The sequence below is a fragment of the Martes martes genome (genome assembly GCF_963455335.1).
Source record: "Martes martes genome assembly, chromosome: 10".
NCBI lineage: Eukaryota > Metazoa > Chordata > Mammalia > Carnivora > Mustelidae > Martes > Martes martes.
The window spans coordinates 61,240,644-61,260,644 of NC_137898.1; the positions used below are offsets into that span (position 1 = coordinate 61,240,644).

The 20,001-nt window shown below is 55.5% G+C and overlaps 1 protein-coding gene across 1 annotated transcript in view; it reads left to right on the plus strand.

The window, feature by feature from the left end:
• Positions 1-1,329: 1,329 nt before the first annotated feature.
• DGAT2 (diacylglycerol O-acyltransferase 2) overlaps positions 1,330-20,001 on the plus strand; it is a 31,767-nt gene continuing 13,095 nt past the window's right edge. The window contains exons 1-2 of the mRNA XM_080815941.1: positions 1,330-1,643; positions 16,352-16,480. Of these exons, the coding sequence (XP_080672067.1) occupies positions 1,604-1,643; positions 16,352-16,480 (169 nt within the window). The 5' untranslated portion in view covers positions 1,330-1,603. The remainder of the gene's footprint in view (positions 1,644-16,351; positions 16,481-20,001) is intronic.

The following is a 20,001-nucleotide window of genomic DNA, read 5'->3' on the forward strand; positions in this document are numbered from 1 at the left end:
AGTCCCCCATGCTCACCTCATGCAGGAGACCACAGTCCCAGGACAAAGAAAGCTGCCACATGTGTGTGAAGGGCCAAACCCAAGGCACGTGTTATTGCCCTATTCCCCAAGCCCCACCTCCGTACCATTAACCCACCTGCTCTTCCTAACCCTCCAATCTACTCAAGGTGCCCTGCTCTTCACACCCCTCCTTTGCTCCATCCCCCACAGGATAAAGTCCAATTTTCTCAGTAGGATTACAAGGCCCTTCAGATCTGGTCCCTCACCACCTGTGCAGTCTCCTCTTTTACTCCTCCCCTGCCTGCATCCTTCTTCCAGCCATACCAGGGTGCTCCCAGGGCTCATCTCCAGGCCTCCCCCCATGCTGTGGCCTCTGCCTGAAGGCCCTTACCTTTCTCTCAGCCTGGCAGAAACATACTGATGATCTCCTGTCCAGTGGCGAATGCCATCTCCTCTCCATCTTCCCAGTTTAAGACATCATATCTGTCCTGCCTTGCACCCACAGACTCCATCTGCAAAACCACTCATCAATGGGCAAGGAAGATAATCTTGCAACATGTGCCTGGCACTATGCTAGGCTTTTTTGTATCTTACTTCATTCAGTTCTCAAAGGGTTTCATAAAAATAATTATTATTCCCATTTTACAGATGCGGAAACTAAGGTTCAAGGAAGGCAGGGCCAGAATCAGACTCCAGCTCTGAGTGCAAAGCTGCTGTGCACTAAACCCCTCCGGGAAGTGCGTCCAGCCCCAGCCCAGGCAGGGGACTCTCTTCTCTGATTCCTGCCCCAGCACTGCCAACAGCATCTGTGTTTCGCTGTCTCCTGTGTCCTGGACCCTCACCCCTCATCCTCGTCAGCATCCCACGGGCAGGGACTGGGCTGGCTGAGCTGGGTCCTCAGCACCCCGCGGTGCAGAGATACTCTGTGGGCTTTCTTGAGAACCAGATGGAAAAGTAGAGGCAGCTTGGGTGGTTTAGGAGCCCAGGCTTACCCTAACTAATCTGGGCACCAACGAGACCCAACGCCCCGACGCCCGACTTTTGCTCTTGGCCAAGTGCTTGCCCCGCCGCGGGCCGAGACACCTCTAAGACAACTGCACGTGCTCTGCGTCCGGGCCCAGGAGCCGCGGGTCACCGTGCGGAGCCCAGGAGCCCGCGCCCGCCCCATCTGCCCTGTCCCCGGCCCCGGGCCCCCGGCCCCGGGCCCCCGGCCCCGGGCCCCCGGCCCCGGGCCCCCGGCCCCGCCCGCACCCCGCGGCTCTCCAGCTCCCCGGGGACGAGGGGCGGGCCGGGTGGAATCGCCGGCCCCGCCCCGGCCCGCGTAGGGCCGCCCGGTTGTGAGGTGATAAAGCGCCGCGCTCCGAGCGCCGAGCGCAGTGGCCGCCGCCGACGGCCCGCTTTCGGCTGCTGCTTGGGCCGCGACGGGCGGTGCGCCCCCAGCTCCCAGCGCCGTAGCCGCTCCAGCGTCGGCGCCGTCCGCCCCCCCTCCACCCCCCGGCCCCCAGAGCTCGGCGCGAAGCCCTGGCCCCGGCGGCCGGGGCATGGGCCAGGGGCGCGGGGCGAGCCGGCTTCCCGCAGGGCGGTGAGCTGCAGCGGCTTCAGCATGAAGACCCTCATAGCCGCCTACTCCGGGGTCCTGCGAGGTGAGCCGGGGGCCCCGGCTGCCCCGCCGTGGGTGGGGGTGGGGGGGTGGCGCGGCGGTGGGCCCGGGGTCTGCGGGGCCTCCGTGGCTTTCATCCCGGGCTGGGAAGCCGCAAGAGGGTTTTCGGAAAGGACGGGGCTAGGACTCGAAGGCAGGTAGGACTGTGTCCTTATAACGAGGCTACGTTGCTGGGGAACTGGCCAGCGTGCAGGTTGAGGTTCCAACCCCTTTCTCTGCTTTTCTGAAAGCGTGCCGCCGCCTCCCCGCCGCCCATCTATGTTTGGGAAGAGAGCAGGATCCTGGGGACCTCGTCAGCGTGGTAGTCAAGTCTGAGTTCATGCTCCACTCCTGCCCTTCATCAGCTTGTGTCACCTCTGTTACATCACTTTTCTTCTCCCAGCTTGTTTTTCCCCATCCGTGAGAGGAGGTTGATATTTAACAAGAGCTCCCCAACCCCAGCACTGGGGGCCTTGGCCCCTGGCATCTCCTTCCCCTCACTCCTCACCAGGTGGAGCAAGCCAGGAGAGACTGGATGGGGCAGAATGGCAGGGTTTTGCAATCCCCTGAAAGAGCCACCAGCCAGAGAACATGCCTGGCTGGGAGAGGTGTGCCCACACTGCACTCTGCCCTCCTCCCATCCTGGAGCCCAGGATAGGGAGCCCACTGGGCGGCAGCAACTCAGCCACAGAAGATGGGACAGAGGACCCTCCATGTGGCCCAGGACCCTCTTCCACCAGTGTGGAACTGAGGTCCTTGCTGACTATATAGTTATACACCTGTGGTCGGAGAAATTGATGGGAAGAGGCATGACCTTCCTGAGGTTTCCTTAACAGATGCCTTGGCCGAGGGAGACCCTGAGAAGTCCAGCACAGCTGTCCTAGGTCTGTGTGTGTCTTGAAATTTCCCTCTCTCCTCCTAAGTCTTTATTCTGCTTGCTGAACCTCTCTTACTTAGCCTTTTTTCTTCAGTAACTGACAGTCGCCTACTCTCCCCATCTTCATTATAAAAATAAAACATACTAATTATTGGAATTTTGAAAAATTGAGAAAAACGGGAGGAAAATAACCACTGCTGGCCCATCAACCAACCAAAAATAAAAATAGCTTCCTATTGCCGTGTTAGTGTATTTCTTTGCAAGTTTATTTATACACATTATATAAAGTTGAAGGCATGCTACAGCTATAGTTCTGAATTCTGGTTTCCCGGAGGACTTCCTCTCTTGCTCAGAATCACTTAGAGTATTCTAGTGGTTGCAGAGTAACCACCCTGGAGCTGTATCACAGTTTAACTGTGTCCTGGGCATTGGCATTGGCATTGCCCTTGGAGTGCTGCTCATTGCCCTTGGAGAGCTACCGAACTGCTGTTGCCATTTTGGAGGCAAGCAGCCTGAGCCGCCCTATGACTCCGGCCCAATAGCCTATGACAGCCTCTTCTCTCACTTAAGAGTGCTTTTCTGTTCATTGTACCCTTTGATGCCCATGACAAGGGAAGGAAGGGACTTACCCATGTTTGTGCTTTTAAAACATGCTTTTGTCTCCAGGGAACAGGATAGCGGTGCTCTCTGTTATAGTCCTTCCCAGAGATCCCCTTCCCTCGTCTCTGCTGTCCACCGGCTGTGAGTTATACCTACCAGGAGCTGTCAGCTCATGTTTTTGACCTCAAGTTTGTATTTCAGGAGGACTTTTAGTGAATGATTTTGACCAAGTCACTTAATATCCTATCAGGAGCATTTCCCAATGTTGTTTTCAGATCTTAAGAACTACCCTTGCCTTTTTTTTTTTTCAAACTGGCTGCAAGGAATTCCATCATGGGCTGGTATGAAATCCAAACCAGTCACGTGTTAGCTCTCTGGATTTACTTTGGTGAAAGACTGGGTGGGGTAGGGGAGGGTGCTGAAGCAGATTTTAGGTTATCTAGGCATCTCCATTAGACTGGCTTCTTACATCCTTGGTCTTTGAAGACACTCCTCAGTGGCCTGGTTTGCCTCTCTGGATAAGTGTCCACTTTTGTGAGGTGGTGAGCCCCTTGTCAGTGGCAATATTCAAGGAGAGACCATGGATTCTGTGAAAGGAAGTCCTGTGTTGGGTGAGAGATTGAAATAGATACCTCGGTGACTGGTTTCTTATCTAAAAGAAAAAGGCAGCTGTAGGAACATGGGTAAGTGGGTGTCTGTTGGGGGAGATGGGAGTCTGTGTTGGTAACTTCTGATATTTGAAGGACTATCCTGTCCCTGGTGGGGAGGCTGCTGAGTTAGTCATGTTTGCCTTCCTATCTTTGCCCCTGGACCAGAGGCTCTTCAGATCAGAGGCCTCTGAAGCCGCCTAGAGCCTCCGGGTTTAGTACGAGATCCAGAACAAAATGGTGGCAACTCCAGTAAAATTCTGAGCTGATTTGTTTGTTCTGTTCTTGTTTGTCCCAAGGCCAGGAACAGGGGTGGGATTACAGGGGGTAGGTTTTGATGTAATGGAGAAATCCTGGTGTGGGTAGGGATGGAGCTCCCTGTTACTGGGGGTATGCAAGCAGGAGCTTAGTAGGGAGTGAAACTAAGAAGCTAGATTGTTGGGAAACTCTGGAACTGTGGGTTGACAGTTACTAAATCATAGGATGTCCTAAATCATAGGATGCAAATGTCGCTCTCCTGTTCCCTTCTCCCCCATTTCTATGTAGCTGTCTCCCTTTCCCTGCACTCCTTCTCCAACTGCACAGAGATTCCTTTGAGGTTATCTGTGCTTCCAAGGGCTCTTCTGTGCTGGGAAAGGAGGGTCAAGAGTAATATTTGATTGACAGGCTGGGTGACTCAATAGCCAATGTGGAAATCCTGCCCCACCCCCAGCCTCCCACTTCAAATTCAGCAGCAAGTGCTTGAGTCATAAAATCAAAGCTATCTATTAGTGCTGGATCTGGCCCAACCCTCTTGTTACCTATGGGATACTGAGGGCCCCAGAGAGAAGGGACTGGTTCAGAGTTATCAAAGCGAGGGTCAGAACCCTCGTAGGGTCCTAGTCTGTGACTTGCCTCCTTACCCAAGAGAGGAGGTGTAGGGCTGAGCATGGGGCTCTGGCTGTTGCAGAAGCTCAGCAATTTACTCTGAATGAGTAAAGGTTGCTCCCAGCCTCCAGGATGGGCTGGTAGATCACTGCTTCCCAAGCTTTTCTGCAAAAGCTACCCCAGCTGCCCTGATAGGTAGAGACACCACAGACCCCCAGAGCTCTGATGCCAGGTGATGAACTGTCAGTTGCCCCTTATCATATGTCAGACCTTCCATGAGGCCATGAAGCCCTATGTGAGCAGCCCCCACCACCTCACAACCTCATCTCCTACCCTGCCGAGCTCCAGAACTGCCACTGGTCTTCCTGTTCCTCCAGCATGCCCACCAGTTCTGCCCTACTCAGGGCCCTTTCACATGCTGCCTCTCTGTCGAGATCTTCGCATGGCTGCTCTGGATCCTTCAGTCTCCTCTCAGAGAGCTTTTCTGACATGCCATGTGTAGAATTGCCCTCCAATTACCACATCTTGTTTTATTGTTTATAGCCCTTCTCATTACCTAAATTATCATGGGTCCTTACTTGTTTAGTAATTGTCTCCCGCATAAGATTGTCGGCCCCTTGGAAGCTGAGACCTTGTCTTTCTCAGGGCTGTGTCCCTGGTGTCTAGTATAATGTATGGCATGTAGTAGGTGCTCAGTAAATATTTGTTGAATGAGTGACTCATTAATGGAGCCTCAGCCCTCCTGAGAACTGCCCTGTTCCTCTTGGGAGGAAGTCCTGCTTGTAGCTTCAGGGTGGTTCCTCGGTCCTTCCTCAGGCCTCCTCTATGCCTGCTTGTGCTGGGTGTGGGGGCTGCAGCTGTTCCCTGCTGCGGAGATACCCTCAGTCTCCTGAGGAACTGGTTCTGGGGCAGAGTGCCAAGAAGGGGGAGCTGGGCTCTCCATGGTCCCCCTCATCACTTCCAGAGCTTTCGAAGCCAGAGAGCCAGGGTGCCAGCCCTGCCTTCCCTCTGGGACATGGCTGGGTAGCTCACTTACCCTCTAGGGATCTCACTGCCCTGTATGGAAAACCGGGTCAGAAATCTCAAACTCTCAAGAACGTGAGGGTTTGAGTGAACATGAATGGAAAGTGCTTTGTAAATGAACTTGTGACACTCAAGTTCATCCTTGTCACTTGTCCTATATGATGCACTCAGCAGGCTCCCCACACTGTGGAGAGTGGCAGCCTCTGCTCTGAGGGATCCAGGAAGGCTTTGCCACAATGGGGACTTGGGGTGTGGGCCTTTGGGTTTGCTGCTGGAGCCACTTCTGTGTGTCAGGCTCTGTACTGTCCCTGGGTCGATCTGCCCTGGTCCTTGCCTTTGAGGGGGATGTACACAGGGTGGCTGTGCATGGGGAAGCACACAGCATCAGGGAAGGGTGCATGGGGGGCTGCAGAGGCCCAAAGGTGAGGGTGGGATAGCTCAGTCATCTCGGCTGGGGTCAGGAAAGGCTTTCCGGAAGAGACGACATTCCATCTGGATATTGAAAGATGAATAAGTTGTTAGCAAGGCAGGCAAGAACATTCAGGTACGGGGAATAGCATCAACAGAGGCGTGAGATTTGGGTGGAATCGGCAGTTTGACTACAGGGCTCCTGAGCGATGAATGTGGGCTGAGGCCCTGATGTGCCGCAAGGCAGAGACAAGGGAGACAGAGGATGCCATATCTAGGCCCTGGGCAGCTCACCTGGGGGAAAGATTTGAGGTCTCCTGAGAAAGGTGCTCTCAGAGCTTCTTGGGGTCTCCTGGGGACAGAGCTTCTACTGGCAGAGCTGAGGGCTTGGGGCTAGGAGTCAGGTCTGGGGTCTGTCCGGCCCCAATGCCACCCCTGAACTGCTCTGTAACCTCAGAAAACCACTGTCTCTTCCTGACTCTCAGTGTCCTCATCTGTAAAATGGGCGAAAGCATGAGAGGAGTAGCTGCCCAGGCTATGGTGCAGACCCAAGGAAGCCGAACCCACAAACCCTTTGGGCAAATCAACAGACGTAGGAAGCATGAATTCCTTTTATTATTAAAGCAGATTTAAGGGTCCTGAGTAAAGGGCCAGGAGCCTAATTCTGCATCTGCTTCTCATGTAACCTTGGCCAGACCCTGCCCTCTTGGGATGTCAGCCTCCTCATCTGTACAGTGAGGAGAGCTGGAAGAGCAAGTGCTCTCGGGTTCATTCCAGCTCTGCTGTGGAAATGGGATTGCAGTTCTGCCCCCTGACAGCTGTGGAAACCCAGGGCCCAACCTCTTCCTCATTCCCGTTCTCGGTCTATGAAAATGGGCTCATGTCCTGTTTGGGGTCCCCAAAGACCGTAGCTCTCCATACTTGTTCATGGATTATGAGAGCGGCCTATTTGGAGACTCCTTAGTGATACCCCAACAAGCTGGTGGTGTTGCCATGGCAACTCCTCCTACTTCTGTAGCTATTTTTTTTAATGCACCAGAATGTGGGGGGTGGGGAAAGCGGGCCATTGGGGTCCTCGGCCATCACCTCCAGGGTTCAGGAGTCTGAGACCTACAGAAGGGGGAGGCCCAGGGTTCCAGCCTATCTATGGATACTGAGGACACCTAGCTTCCTGCCAAGATCCAGCATGGGAGGCCCTGAGGACCACTGAGCCCCCCAGAGTCCTGATGGCCATGCCGGGAGCTTCACAGCCAGCACGCCCACCACTCCTGTGTGTCGCCTTCCCCTTTGGGCCAGACGTCCTAAATGGCCCTACTTTAAGGACACCTACCCCTCAAAGGGGAGACTATTAGTCTTCCCAGGAAAAAATTCACGAGGGCGCTCGTACCAGCTACCAAGTGAATGGCCAGCTTGTTGCCAAGGGATCCAGAGGCACCGTCTGAAGCTGGGGAAAGGAATGTGAGGGGTGGGCAACAGTGTTCTCGGCCCCTGAGTTGGACCCCAGGACTTCTTGGCCTGACATTCCCAGTCCTTCCTGGCTCCCTATCCACTTTCCCAACTGGACTCATCCACTTACACAATGGCTATGCTCCAACCTGGCTGAACTCCTTGCCATTAATTCCTCCAACATGTGCTCTCTCTTCCTTCGAGGCATTTACAAATGCCATTTGCAGGACTCCGGCACCTGGGTTCGTGCCCTCCCCCTCCCTCCCGCTAGCCTGGCCACCCTTTACTCATCAGTTGCACCTCACCTGTCCCATTACTTCCTCCAGGAAGGCATCTGTGAGAATATCCTCCAGAGAATATCCTCCAGAATATCCTCCAGAATATCCCCCAATCCTCCAGATTGGGGGCCTCCCCAGATTTCCCGGCCCAGACTTACCATCTGGGCCTAATTGTTCACAGCCTTGTCTCCCCAGCCATATTTGGGAGGTGCTGCTCAGAGGCAGAGCTCAGCCTCCAACAGGTGGCCAAGAAGCAGAGGAGAAGCAGGGTCCGGGAGCTCTCACCCTCGGGCTGCCGCACCTGCACCTGACGTGGAAAGGGTACTTAGAGAGCACTTGTTGAATGAATGGTAATGTTTGGGCTCCATCCTTCTCTCCCTCACTCTGGAGCCTTCCATCGTTGCCCTTGCCTTTAAACCCAGCCTGTCCAGATGGAGGAGACCCGTCCCTCCTGATGTCCCAGAAAGCTCCACTTGACCCTCTGCTGTGGCCCAGGTCAGTCAGCTGTGGACGGGGTCTCTCTCTTTGGGGCCTGGACCCTGTCTATTCAGTGCAGTCCCCGCCACCACAGTCATTCAGGAAACACTTGACCAAGTACCTGCTCTGTGCCTGATTCCCTGCTGGGCACAGGGACCCAGATGAACAAGATGTGGTCCCTGCAAACAAGTGTGCACTCTTTCCTCTGATGAGAAGTTTGGCTTCCCCAAGGAAGAGCCAGCCAGGGAGGTTGAGGAAAGACTCTGGGGGGTCAGCGCCCAGTGCCTGGCAGGTGTCCACCAAGTATGAGCCAAACGACTGAGCAGATTGGACCTGAAGGTGACAGGACTTTAGCTGGGGATGGACTGCAGGTGGGGCCAAGAGTGTGGAGAGTCTGCCTGGAAGCAAGGAGTATCTAGCCAAGAAGGTGGTGAGGTGCTTTGTGTGCAAGGTTTCCGGGAGCCCAGGCACGGCCTGGGACTCAAATCCAGAAGCACGTCCCCCCCAGAGCCTGGACTGGCCTTCCCATCACCATGTGTGTGATTCCTGCTGGAAGGCGCTCGTGGGGGGCCATAGAGGAGAGCTGGCATCTGGCCTTGAAGCAGTAGCACCTGTTAGGCACTTGGCTTTGCTTCTTGGCCCAAACCTGGGGCCAGAAGGGTCTGCCAGGGTCAGTATGTCCATCCCTCTGCCTCGATACGGGCTTGTACCCAGCCCTTTGGAGTAGTTTGAGGTGACTTCCTCACTCTCCACTTGGCAGCTGATGTCTGAGGGCAGAGCTTAGGCCCAGGTGGGACACCTTTGAGGCTGAGGACATGAGCAAGCTGCCTTCCTTCCTCCAGAAGCCCTTGGGGGCTCTTCACATCTCTGTGACATGCATTGTTTAGATTCGTCACAGCAATCCTGGATCATAACTAAGGAGAACACTGAGTCTCTGGCCGGGAAGTGGCTCTCAGGGTCTCACAGCGGGCCAGAGTCAGAGCCAGGGTTTGAATCCCAGGCGTTCTGGTGCCAACGCCTCTGCTTCGAGGTGGGGCCAAGCTTGGCACACCCATTAGGCAAGAGCGGAGACCAAGGCTCACTTGATAATTACCTAGCATTCACACAGCTCTTGACTATTTATGAAGCTCTTGCCCACACACCATCTCATTTAAGTCTCACAAGAATCTGTCAAGGTGGGTGTCAGCTCCACTGCACAGATGAGGAAACTGAGGCTCGCACAGGAAGTGGCTCACCAAGGCTACACTGCCTGCTGGTTAGGGGCCAGGGTTTCCTGACACCTAGCCTCCTGTCTCCTCTGTACCTTCCTTCCCCAGGCTGGCACGCCTGCTCCCCCCGCTCCCGGTGCCGGGAGTAGAGGTGAGTGGAGGAAGCAGGGGGACGTCCCGCAGCATGACCTGTGGCCCTTCATGTGTGCTCCTGCCTCCTCAGGGAGGTTGGCCTCGCTCAATGCCTCCCCTCCACAGGTCAGAGGATCCTCCTGCCCCCTCTGTAGCTCATCACCCCAAATTATTTTTCTCCCAAGCTCTCATCTGGCGTTACGTCGCACATTTACGTGTAGGTGCTTTATCTCTCCCTGAGCAGGATTCAAGCTCCCGAACAGGTGAGACTTTATCTGCTGTGTTCACTGCTCTTCCCTCCACCCCCCACCCCAGTGCCCAGTACCGTGCCTGGCACCTCTTAAGTGCCCCAGGCTTCAGGCCTGGCCTCTGTCCCACCTACCTTCTCCAGGAAGCCACTTTTGGCTCCTCAGGTTCTTTCCAGCTTCTCTATTTTCAGCTTCCGTTTTCGGTAACTGTGAGCCCCCAGCCCCCCGCCCCATTCCTGGGTCATTAAGCCAGCCCTTTCTAACTACCCCTGAGCCTTTATTCCCAACGCCGCCCCCGGTAACAGTACCTGCTTTCCTTCCCTTTACATCCCAGATCTTGTCTTCAAGGCCCAGCCGAGGCCTCGCCGCCCCCTCAGGGCCTCTCCTGCCAGCACACGGACTTCCTGACAAACTTTGTGTCTGCTCACTTCTCCTACCCCTGGCCACCGTGGTCTGTGGTGAAGCAATGGCTAGGAAATGCCAAATGCACCTCACACACTTGGTTCTTTTTTCATTTCATCGTCCCAACGACCCTGTTGGGGGGAGATTATTCTCATTTTACAGATGAAGACTCCGGGCCTGAGGGAGGCTGGGACACTTCCCTCAGGTCACAGAGCCCTGTGGGGGCAGAGTGGCCAAGGGGCCTTCCTCAGATTAAGGGGATTGTTGCTCAGACCCTGCCCACCTCAGGTGTGTGGAAGAGGAAGCCCAGGAAACCCTGGTTTCGTCAGCCTGGGAGCGGCTTCCGTGGTCACTCTGCTATCAGATGTTGGGCAAGAAGGTGTTCTCACAGCCATTCCCATGGCCACCCCAGCCTCAGCTCTGGGACCGAGGGGTGTTTGGGCCCCACTGCTACAGGCAGTTTTGGCTCAGCCCTGTGGCAGCAGCCCAACTTGTCGGAGCTCACGGGTGGGGGACTCGTGTCCCTTGCACAGCCAGTCCATGGGAGGACGTCCCCGGTAGACTGGGGCACGGTCTGGGGCTGAGCAGGTGGCCCTCCCTTAGACAGGGGTGTGTTCCTGAAGTCTGGATGTGCACTGGCGTGCAAAGTGGGGACCAGCCCTCAATAGCTTGGCATCACGGGAATGATGAGGGACGCAGAGCCCAGATTCCAGACTTAAGTCCTAGCTCCCCAGTACCCTGACCTCAAGCTACTGGTTTGACCTCTTTTGGCTTCACTTCACCTCAGTTTCCATCTCTATGAAATGGAGTTGCCCATTCCTGCCTTGTCTGCCTTCTTGGGGAAGGCTGTGGGACACCGAGCCCCCAGATAGATGGCAGGGGGCCTTCCTTTCAGAGAATAAGAGAACTGCTCTGGGCTTCTCTGGCAGCTCCACCCCCTCTGCCCTCCACAAATCTAGGAGTACGTGAGCTGTGTAAAGCAAGTGGTGAGACAGATGGTGCCTGGGAGTGGCCGCTTGAATGAGCTGTTGGGGACATTTCTTCACAGGACTAGTGAAGTGATGCTACAACCTGTCTTGTCTCCCTCCATGAAAAAAATAGAGAAAAGTAGGTAGTGGGTTCTGTTCCCATCACAGTGGGAAACTCATGCTCAGGGAGGGCGAGAGAGGCTCCCTCCCTCACCCCAACCCCAGTCAGGGTTCTTCCAGTCAGGCCGCTCAGTCTGACTCTGACACCTGGGCCTCCCACTGCCTCTGTGGCTCAGGGATCTGTCCATTCATGAGTAGCCCTCTCTGAGCACCTGCTGTCACTGGGCCCTGTGCGAGGCCCTGGGTACATAGATGCCTCAGTGTGAGCCCTGGTGCCCAGGAGACACTGGCCGAGGAGGGTGGCTGGTGGGAATGGTGTTGAGAGGGCATGGAGGGGCCTCTGGGTTGAGGGAGACCGGGGAGGGCGGCGTGGGAACAGACAAGATGCAACCAGCTCCCTGCCGGCCCCACCCAAGACCGGCGGACCGTTGGGCTCAGTGTGACGACGGTGGCAGTGTGGCGTCTGATGGCAGCACTGACATCCATGCCTGCTTCTGCCACAGCCTGGGCAGAGGAGACAATGACAGCTGGGTGTCAGGGCTGGCTGTGGCCTATGGGTACCCAGCTGAACCTCACTTCCCATCAGCCGGGCAACCATATGGGGGCTGTGGCCGGGAGGTGAGGCTCTAGGTCATGTCCCCAGGAGGGCAGACACCAGAGTCCAGCAGTCGAAGAGACTGTAGAGTTCATACCCCCCAACCGCATGGTATAGATGGGGGAACCGAAGCCCAGAGAGGCAAAGTGACATGGCCAAGGTCACACAGGTTTCGGTGGCAGAACTGGTACTGAAACCTCAAAGCGTGTTGCCACTTCGCCTACTCCATGAGATGCCTGCTCCTGGCCTGGCCTGACCTGTGAGGGAAAACACCATCCCCTCTTGCTCCCCCCTACTTTGCTGTGGAGAGAAGAGAAAAGGAACTCGGGGAGACCTGCGGCCTGGGAACAGAATCTAACCCTGGACGTTGGGCCTGAATTGAGTCTGACTCTGGCCAAGTGAATTGACCACCCTCTGGTTGACTGACCTTGACCGTGTCACTTTTTTATCACCATCAAAATGGGAGTGATGGTGCCAAGCTCCCTGACCTAGTGAGGAACCCGAGTGCCCGTGAAAGTGCTCTGTGGGCCGTGTGGGCAGCACACCTGTTGCACAGCTGTGAAGAGAAGAATCGGGGGTGGGGAGGACGGTGCTGAGGAACAGCCAGAACAGAGACCCACTCTTCTTCTCACTCAGCAAACCTTCCCTGTGTTTGCTCGGGGCCAGGGCCTGGCAGGCTGCTGGAAACCCAGATGTGGACGGGCCTGGCTCGGTCATGGGGGAATGGATGTGTAATCAGCAGCTAGGGCAAGGTGAGGAGCTTTGGGACCCAGAGGGGGTCATCTTTTCTCTCCCTTATTTCTCTGTTCTGTGGGCCTCTCCTGACTTCATTTCAGACAGGTTCTCTCCATGCTTCTGACAGTTCTTGGTTTGCACAGACTTTAGAGTTTACAATCCCAGAGAAAGAATGACGACCTCTCTCCAAAGACCTGCCCTTTCTGGGTTTCGAACAACGAGCTGTTTCATCTTATTTTCAGGGTCTCATCAGGTGGGCACAGCAAGGAGGGGTTTTCTGGGCAGAGGAGCTGTGACTCGACACCTCTCAGGTCCACATGGGGTTTTCCCTGGGGCTAGGGCTCAGCCTCCCTCACAGGTCAGCTCCAGGGCTGGGCTCTGAGGTCAGTCAGGTTCGGATGGTTTGGCCCCGAGGCAGCTTAGTGGGCCAGGCCTGAGGAACGAGGAACATAGAGTCACAGCTTCCCCCGGAATCCCCTCTAGGCAGCCTCTCACTCTGACTCCCACAGAAGTGCCTATCATGCCTCTGTGGCCTTGGCGTTTCCTACGTTGTTGTAGAGTGGGCTGTGGGTGGTGGTTGGAGTAAGGCAGGGAGAGAACAGTCTGGGCAGTGTAGAAAAGGCCTGGCTCTGGCTGCTTGCCATGGGGCTGGTGCAAATCCCTCAGGCCCCTTCTTTCTGTCTGGTTAATAGGGTGAGGGCTGCACACCTTCCCGGGCTCTGACTGTATCTGATCCTGAGAGACCACTAATAAGCCTAGCAGATGGATTTGGATTAGACATTAGCAAGAATGCATCTTTTCAGTGGTTTTGATGGGATCTATGCTGCCAGTGTGGAATTACTGCGCAGTTCCTCCCCAAGCAGGAGACTTCCGTAGGGTGAGTGGGACCAGTCAGCTGGCCCTGACCTGGAACAGGGGCTGCACAGCGAGCCCTTTCCTTAAGCGCCTCAAGCTGCTGGCCTCGGGGTTCCTGTCTGCTGTAGGAATTGATCACATCAAGCAATGTGTGATGCCCTTCCCTCCATTGCCTTTTACTCCCTGCCTAGAAGGTGGAGGTCCTCAGCTCCTCCCCCTACCTCCTTCCCTGCCCCAGACTGGCCCTCCCTGAGACTTTGACTGAGGATCTTTTTAAAATGCAGATTTTGGGGGCACCTGGGTGGCTCAGTGGGTTAAGCCTCTGCCTTCGGCTCAGGTCATGATCCCAGGGTCCTGGGATCGAGCCCCGCATCGGGCTCTCTGCTCGGCAGGGAGCCTGCTTCTCCCTTCCTATCTGCCTGCCTCTCTGCCTACTTGTGATTTCTCTCTCTGTCAAATAAAAAATTTAAAAAAAAAATTAATAAAATGCAGATTTCGATTTGGTAGATCCAGGCTAGAGCCCCAGATCCTGCATTTCTAAACAGCTCCCAAGTCTGTCTTAGGAGTTGTTTTTTTTTTTTTTTTTTTTTTTTAAGATTTATTTATTTGACAGAGGGAGGGAAAGAACATGCACAACCAGGGGGAGTAGCAGGTGGAGGAAGAGGGAGAAGCAGGTTCCCCACTGAGCAGAGAGCCCAAAGTGGGGCTCTTCAGGTCCCACTTTGAATGGGAAATTGTGGGAGTACATTCTGTCTTCTCTGCAGCCAGGCCATGCGGTCTGCCCCAGCCCCCGAGCAGGGACTTGCCTCCCCTTAGCTGCCATGGCTCCTGCCTCACTTCCTCCAGCACAGTTCTGGAGGCTGAGCCAGCTGGGAAGCCATGACTTGAGCAGGCCGGGCCTGGGATCAGGGGTTCAGACTGGTGCTTGGGCCTCACTTCGCTCCGCCACGAACCTCCACAGGCCTTTCCCCACTTCTGGATGGGTTGACTGGGCCCTGAGCATAACACACTTCAGCTCTGCTGTGTCCCATGCACAAGAGCCCTTTGTCCTTGGCACCTGCTGTGGGGAAAAGGGAGGTACCCTGAGCAGGCAGCAGGAATCCTGGGTTCTAGCCCTGGCTCTGCCTCCCACTGCCTGGGTGAGCCTGGCAAGTCAGTGCCCCTAAGTCACTGGAGGGGCCTGTTGGGCCCTACCAGATGACCCCAGGGGGCCTCAGGCCCCGGCATGGGTTTTGGGAAGGTATGGAGATGGGAAGGACCTGTGGCAGTAGAATTTTCATCTAGAGAACCAAGGATCGTTATCCCGAAACCTCTACCATGTCTCTGTTCCCAGCCTCATTTGCTTCTGTGAGTTCCCCTACTACCGCCTCTACCCAGTTAGGCCTGTGGAGTAGTAGATGCTACCAAGAGCCCGTAGGTGCTGTGCCCTGGGGGTATGGCAGGGAGCCCTTGTGGTCTTGCCTGGGCTCAAGGTTCTGCTGGCATCAGGCTCTTCTGCTGGATCGTGCCCCGTTCCTCCGATCTGCCAGACCAGGTACAGGAGACAGGACTGGCGTGTCTGCCTTAAGGTCCAGTGTTATCTGTATGTCTCCTAAAAGTTAACTTTCAGCTGATGTGGTTTTTGTCCCTTTCTAAACTCTGCTGTGACCTTGTTGCTCTCCAGATTTTGAAGAAATGCAAAGGCTGAAGCATAAGTCCCTAACCCCCTCTCCCAGCAGTAGGCCAGGGTGAAAGTTCATGTGACCCTCAAGGACAACACTGTGACACAGTCCTTGGGCCCTGCTGAGTGACTGGTGTGAAGCCAGCACCCAGCAAGCACTCACTGAAGATGTGTAGAGTGAAGAGCATGCAGCTGGGGCTCGGTGGGCAATGGGGGTTGGAAATGGCTCACTTCCTTTAGTCCAGCCCCTGGAAGGAGTGGGCTATGGACTAGGAACCTCTCCCGTGCTCTCCCCAGTGCTGCCTCTCCTGCCATCAGCAGGCTTTCAGGTCCCATGGCCTCCCAGCCACTGGAGTCCAGGACATCATCCTGGGGGCACAGCCAAAGAGCCAATTAAGTAGGCACATTTCAGTCTAACTTCTAAGCTTGGTGGCCGCTTGGTAGCAGACATAATTGCAGCTGTCGCTATGCCAAGCTTCCCAAAGCTCACTGGCCACCGGATGCCTTTGGGGAAGCAAAAACTTCCACCTGATTCCTTTCTGGGCCCCCAGCTCTGGGCCCCGAGATGAAGCTGGAAGTGTAAATCCCTCTAAAGGCAGTAATGGTGATGGGGGGGGGTGGGAACTAGAGGGCTCAGTCTGCTGGGAAAGGGGTCCTGGAGATGAGAGGGGGCAGGGACTGGGGCACTCAGAGTACATTTGGAGAAAAAAAAACATTGCAAATTGGATATTGAACCTCTGTCCTTGGCCTCCCAGGCACAGGTAGCAAAGATTAAATATTTGTACTAGATCCAGATAAAGGATAAGGACAGGAGTAGGATTGGGCTGGAGGGGAGGGAAGAGAATTGGCAATTAGGGAGAGTCTCCCCCCACTCCAGCCCCTTGGGATACTTCATTTGGTCTCCAGAATGACCCCATGAGGGGAACACCATTCCCAACGGGTATATGTAGACACTGGGGCACAGGGAAGGATGTGAACAGACCAGAATCACAGAGTTCCTGGGTGGCAGGGCTATAATCAGAACCTGCATCAGTCTGACGTTGCAGCCCAGCTCCCATCACTGTCTAGGAAGTTGTCCAGGAAGGTGTCCGTGGAGACGTTGGTGTTGGGGGCTCTGCGCCTAGAGGGAAGGGTGGTAACAAGCAGGCCTCTTCCCTCTGCTACAGGCACTGGCTCCAGCATCCTCTCCGCCCTCCAGGACCTCTTCTCCATCACTTGGCTCAACAGATCCAAGGTGGAAAAGCAGCTGCAGGTCATCTCGGTGCTACAATGGGTCCTGTCCTTCCTCGTGCTTGGTAAGCTGGGGCTTAGAGGGTGAGGGCAGGCAGGGTTCTCCCCAGCAGAGCTGAGACCTGGAGCTCTACTCTGCAGGGGTGACGGGAGAGAGCACCCTCCCCCTTATCACCTTTCGGGTGCCTGATCAAGTGCTCTGGCCCCGGGCACGCACGAGGACTTGGCGCTGCAGTGGGAGGTGGTGGTGGTACCCTTCCCATTTTACGGAGAGGAGACCCAACTCTCACCTGAGGTAAGTAATTGTCCCAAGTCACGGAGATTTGAATTCAGGTCTATAGGCTCCCCAAAGGCCGTGCTTCTCCCACGTGCTACCCTGCCTGCCAACAACCATTTCCCAGCAGGCATGTTGCTTTGCCTTAGTGTGCTGTGGTGCCGGCTTGAGTCCTGACCCTACAGAGACAAGCTCTGTGACCTGGAACTCTCTGGAAGTTCATTTCCTCATTTCAGCTGGGGCGAAAACACTGCCTTCTTCACAGCACCTTTGTGGGATGAGAGCTTGCAGCACAGGACCTGGTCACAGTGGGTGCCCATTATAAGGGAGTCGCTGGGGGGACGTGCCCTCAGACCCCACTCCCAGCTGCCAGTCCCCAGTGGCTCCTGCTGAGCCATTAAAAGCTTCCTCCCTTTCTCTCTCTCACCCCCTCCCCTGCCAGGGCTCTGGCTACTTCTGCAGGGCCAGCTTGGTGCTCTCATTCTCTGGCTTGCCCCCCAGACCAGGGTCAGGCCATGACAGATTGTCTGGGAGGAGGGTAGGGCCCATTCATGGGCCAGCCCTCACTCTCTTAGCCTCACCTCTTTTCCAGGCCCCCCGTGTTCTCAGCACCTAGAGTGGCCTCCCAGCACATCCTAGCAAAGCAACACAGAGCACATTCTGGCGCCTGTGGGAGGGTCCTTCTGGGCACAGCACTCTTTAGGACGGTCCTGGCTGATGGGAATGGTCAGGAGCTACCCTTTCAGTGCCAAGCCCCTGGCTGATGGGGATGGTCAGGAGCTACCCATTCAGTGCTGAGCCCCCATCCTTCCAGGAAGCATGCGGGCCTCTGAGACCACATTTCCAGGGCACTTCCATGCTGTCCCTGCCTGCCTTTGCAGGGCAGGGGGACAGGACAGGGGTGCTGTTTGTCAAGCCTGCACGGTGCCCCAGGCACCTGATGCACCTTCCCTTGATTTCTACGTCACAGGTGAAGAAGTGGAAACTTACTGAGCTTCAGTGACTCCCTGAGACTGTGAGGCTCCTTGAGTGGCATAGTTGGGATTTGGGGGGAAGCCCAGAGCACTCGCCAGGGAGCCCACCTTACTGGAGAGCTCAGAATCAGTGGACCTGGTCTAAAACAACCAATTTTCACTTTTAGGCCCAAGGGTAGGTTTTAGGGAGAGGGCCATGAACCCCCCAAATTAGGTGAAAAATTGTATGTGTGAGTATGTGTACCTTTTTCTGGGGTGAGGGGCAATTATCATCCTCACATTCTTAAAGAGATCTCTGGCCTCAATGAGATAAACGCTGGTCTGGCAAGCCGAGGAAATTAAACTGGTTCCCTTAGAACTCAGAACTCCACCCTGGCCTACATTTGGCTACTACTTAGGATCCTAGAGTAGAGAGCTCGGAGGAGCCGAGCCTTGCCTAGAATGAGAAGAAAGTAGTAGGACCAGGACAAGACCCCATGGACCAGAGCCTTCCAGGCACCTGTGCAGTGTGCTGCACCCGCTCCGTTGGCCCCTGTATGCACCAAGAAGCTGCAACCATCCCTGTCTTAGCTTGGCCGCCGGAGAGCTGAGCCGCAGCCAGAACCCCAGCCTGTGCAGTCCGCAACAGGGACTGGCCTCAAGGTGTAGGTCAGCAATCGATCAAGTCCGACGTGGCCCAGAAACCGGCCCAGCGTCTTCTCCACACGCTTGTGTAGGTGGGAGCCAAGCCTGCTCCAACGGGCAGGTGTGCAGAGCTGCTGCTAATTATTGCCCTCGAGCGGCCCCAGCTGCTCCTTCCCGCTCCCACCCAGATCTGCTGGCAGTGGCCCTCCTGGTGTTGCAAAGGCTGCCATGGCCCCACCGGCCTACCTCCAAACAGACAGACGCTACCACTTTTGTGCAGTGGACCCCTCTGGCGTCCTGGTAAAGGCTGTAAACCTTCCTCAGAGTTTTCAGATGTGTACTAACTACAAAGTATACTGGGCTTCAGAGAAAACCAGTGATATTGAAGTATAGATATATATACATGCATTTAAGAAGTCAAATTAGACATAGAGTAACACGTGTGCTTCTTTACTATTACATGAAACAAAAAGATCTAGCGGCAGACGAAATCATTGCTCTAATTCTTAATCATTTCAGAGAATAAATGATTTTTTTTAAGATGTCTGCCGCAGCTCTAAATGTGGTATGAAAACACCTTTGCTTTCTCCCGGTGTCCCTGTTGACAGGTCGGCTGCCAACACTGCTGTGGTCTGTTACATGGGTAAAGAGAAGCAATACTCCATTTCCCTAAGAGAGGGGCAAAAATTAAGGTGTCATTTTGTTCCCCATCCCAGCGCATGGGTCTCCAGGTGAAACGCTTGGCTGTGTGTTCTGTTCTCTTTCACATCACGTCATGTAACCTTCCCAGCACCCTGTGAGGACACAGAGGCTCCGGGAGGGGCTGCAGACTGTGAGGGGCAGGGCTGAGGCTTCCTGGCAGAGCCCATCATGTTGCCTCCCTGCCCCAAGCTGCCACGAGCTGCCGGACTCACGGGCCTTGGTGACCAGAGTTTTGAATCCCCAGTTTCACCAAGGTGTGGGGAGGTGACACTGGTGAAGGTGGCCCTAGGCCTTCCGTGCAGGGAGCCCGCAGGGTCTTTCAGTGGTTGTTGACCCCTCCTGGGGCCTGTAGTGGGGGTGCCAGCTGCAGCCCCATGGCCCACGAGGAGGAAGCAGGGAGCCCCTTGTTCAGAGGACTGGAGGCTCAGAGAAAGGAGGCCATTTGGTGGGTTCAGCTCATTTTTTGCTCAATAAACCTTTCCTGGGTCTGCTGCCGGGGCTGGAGAACTGAATCAGAGCTCCAGCTCTCAGGGAGCCGGGGGGCTGAAGGGCTGTGTGCAGGAGGGAGTCAGGCGCGTGTTGTGAGAGAGGGGCTGCGGGCACACGGGGGCAAGGGGGGAGCAGGTCACCCGGGCCGTGAAAGTCCAGAACTGGAATACAGGCTCTGGACTCACAGTGACTTCTCTCCTCCTCCATCTGGGCTGCCTTAGCACACGCAAGGTAGGGAGTCCCACTTTCCCAGAGAGCCCAGACTTCGAGGCAGTGGGGCCTGCGGCTCAGCCCTGGTTGTTCCCTGTGCGCCTTAGGAGAGCTGGGGTTCTGATGGCAGCTAGATTTCCAGGCTCCTCGAACCCTCACCTGAACCTCATGGCACACCCAGGGAATCCAGCTGGGATACCTGTGGCCTCTAGGGGGCTGGAATGGGCCTTTCCCCAGTCCTGAAAAAGGGGGGTCAGAGGCAAACTGCTCAACAGTGTGAGCGACTTTGTAAGTGGCCTTAACTTAGACATAG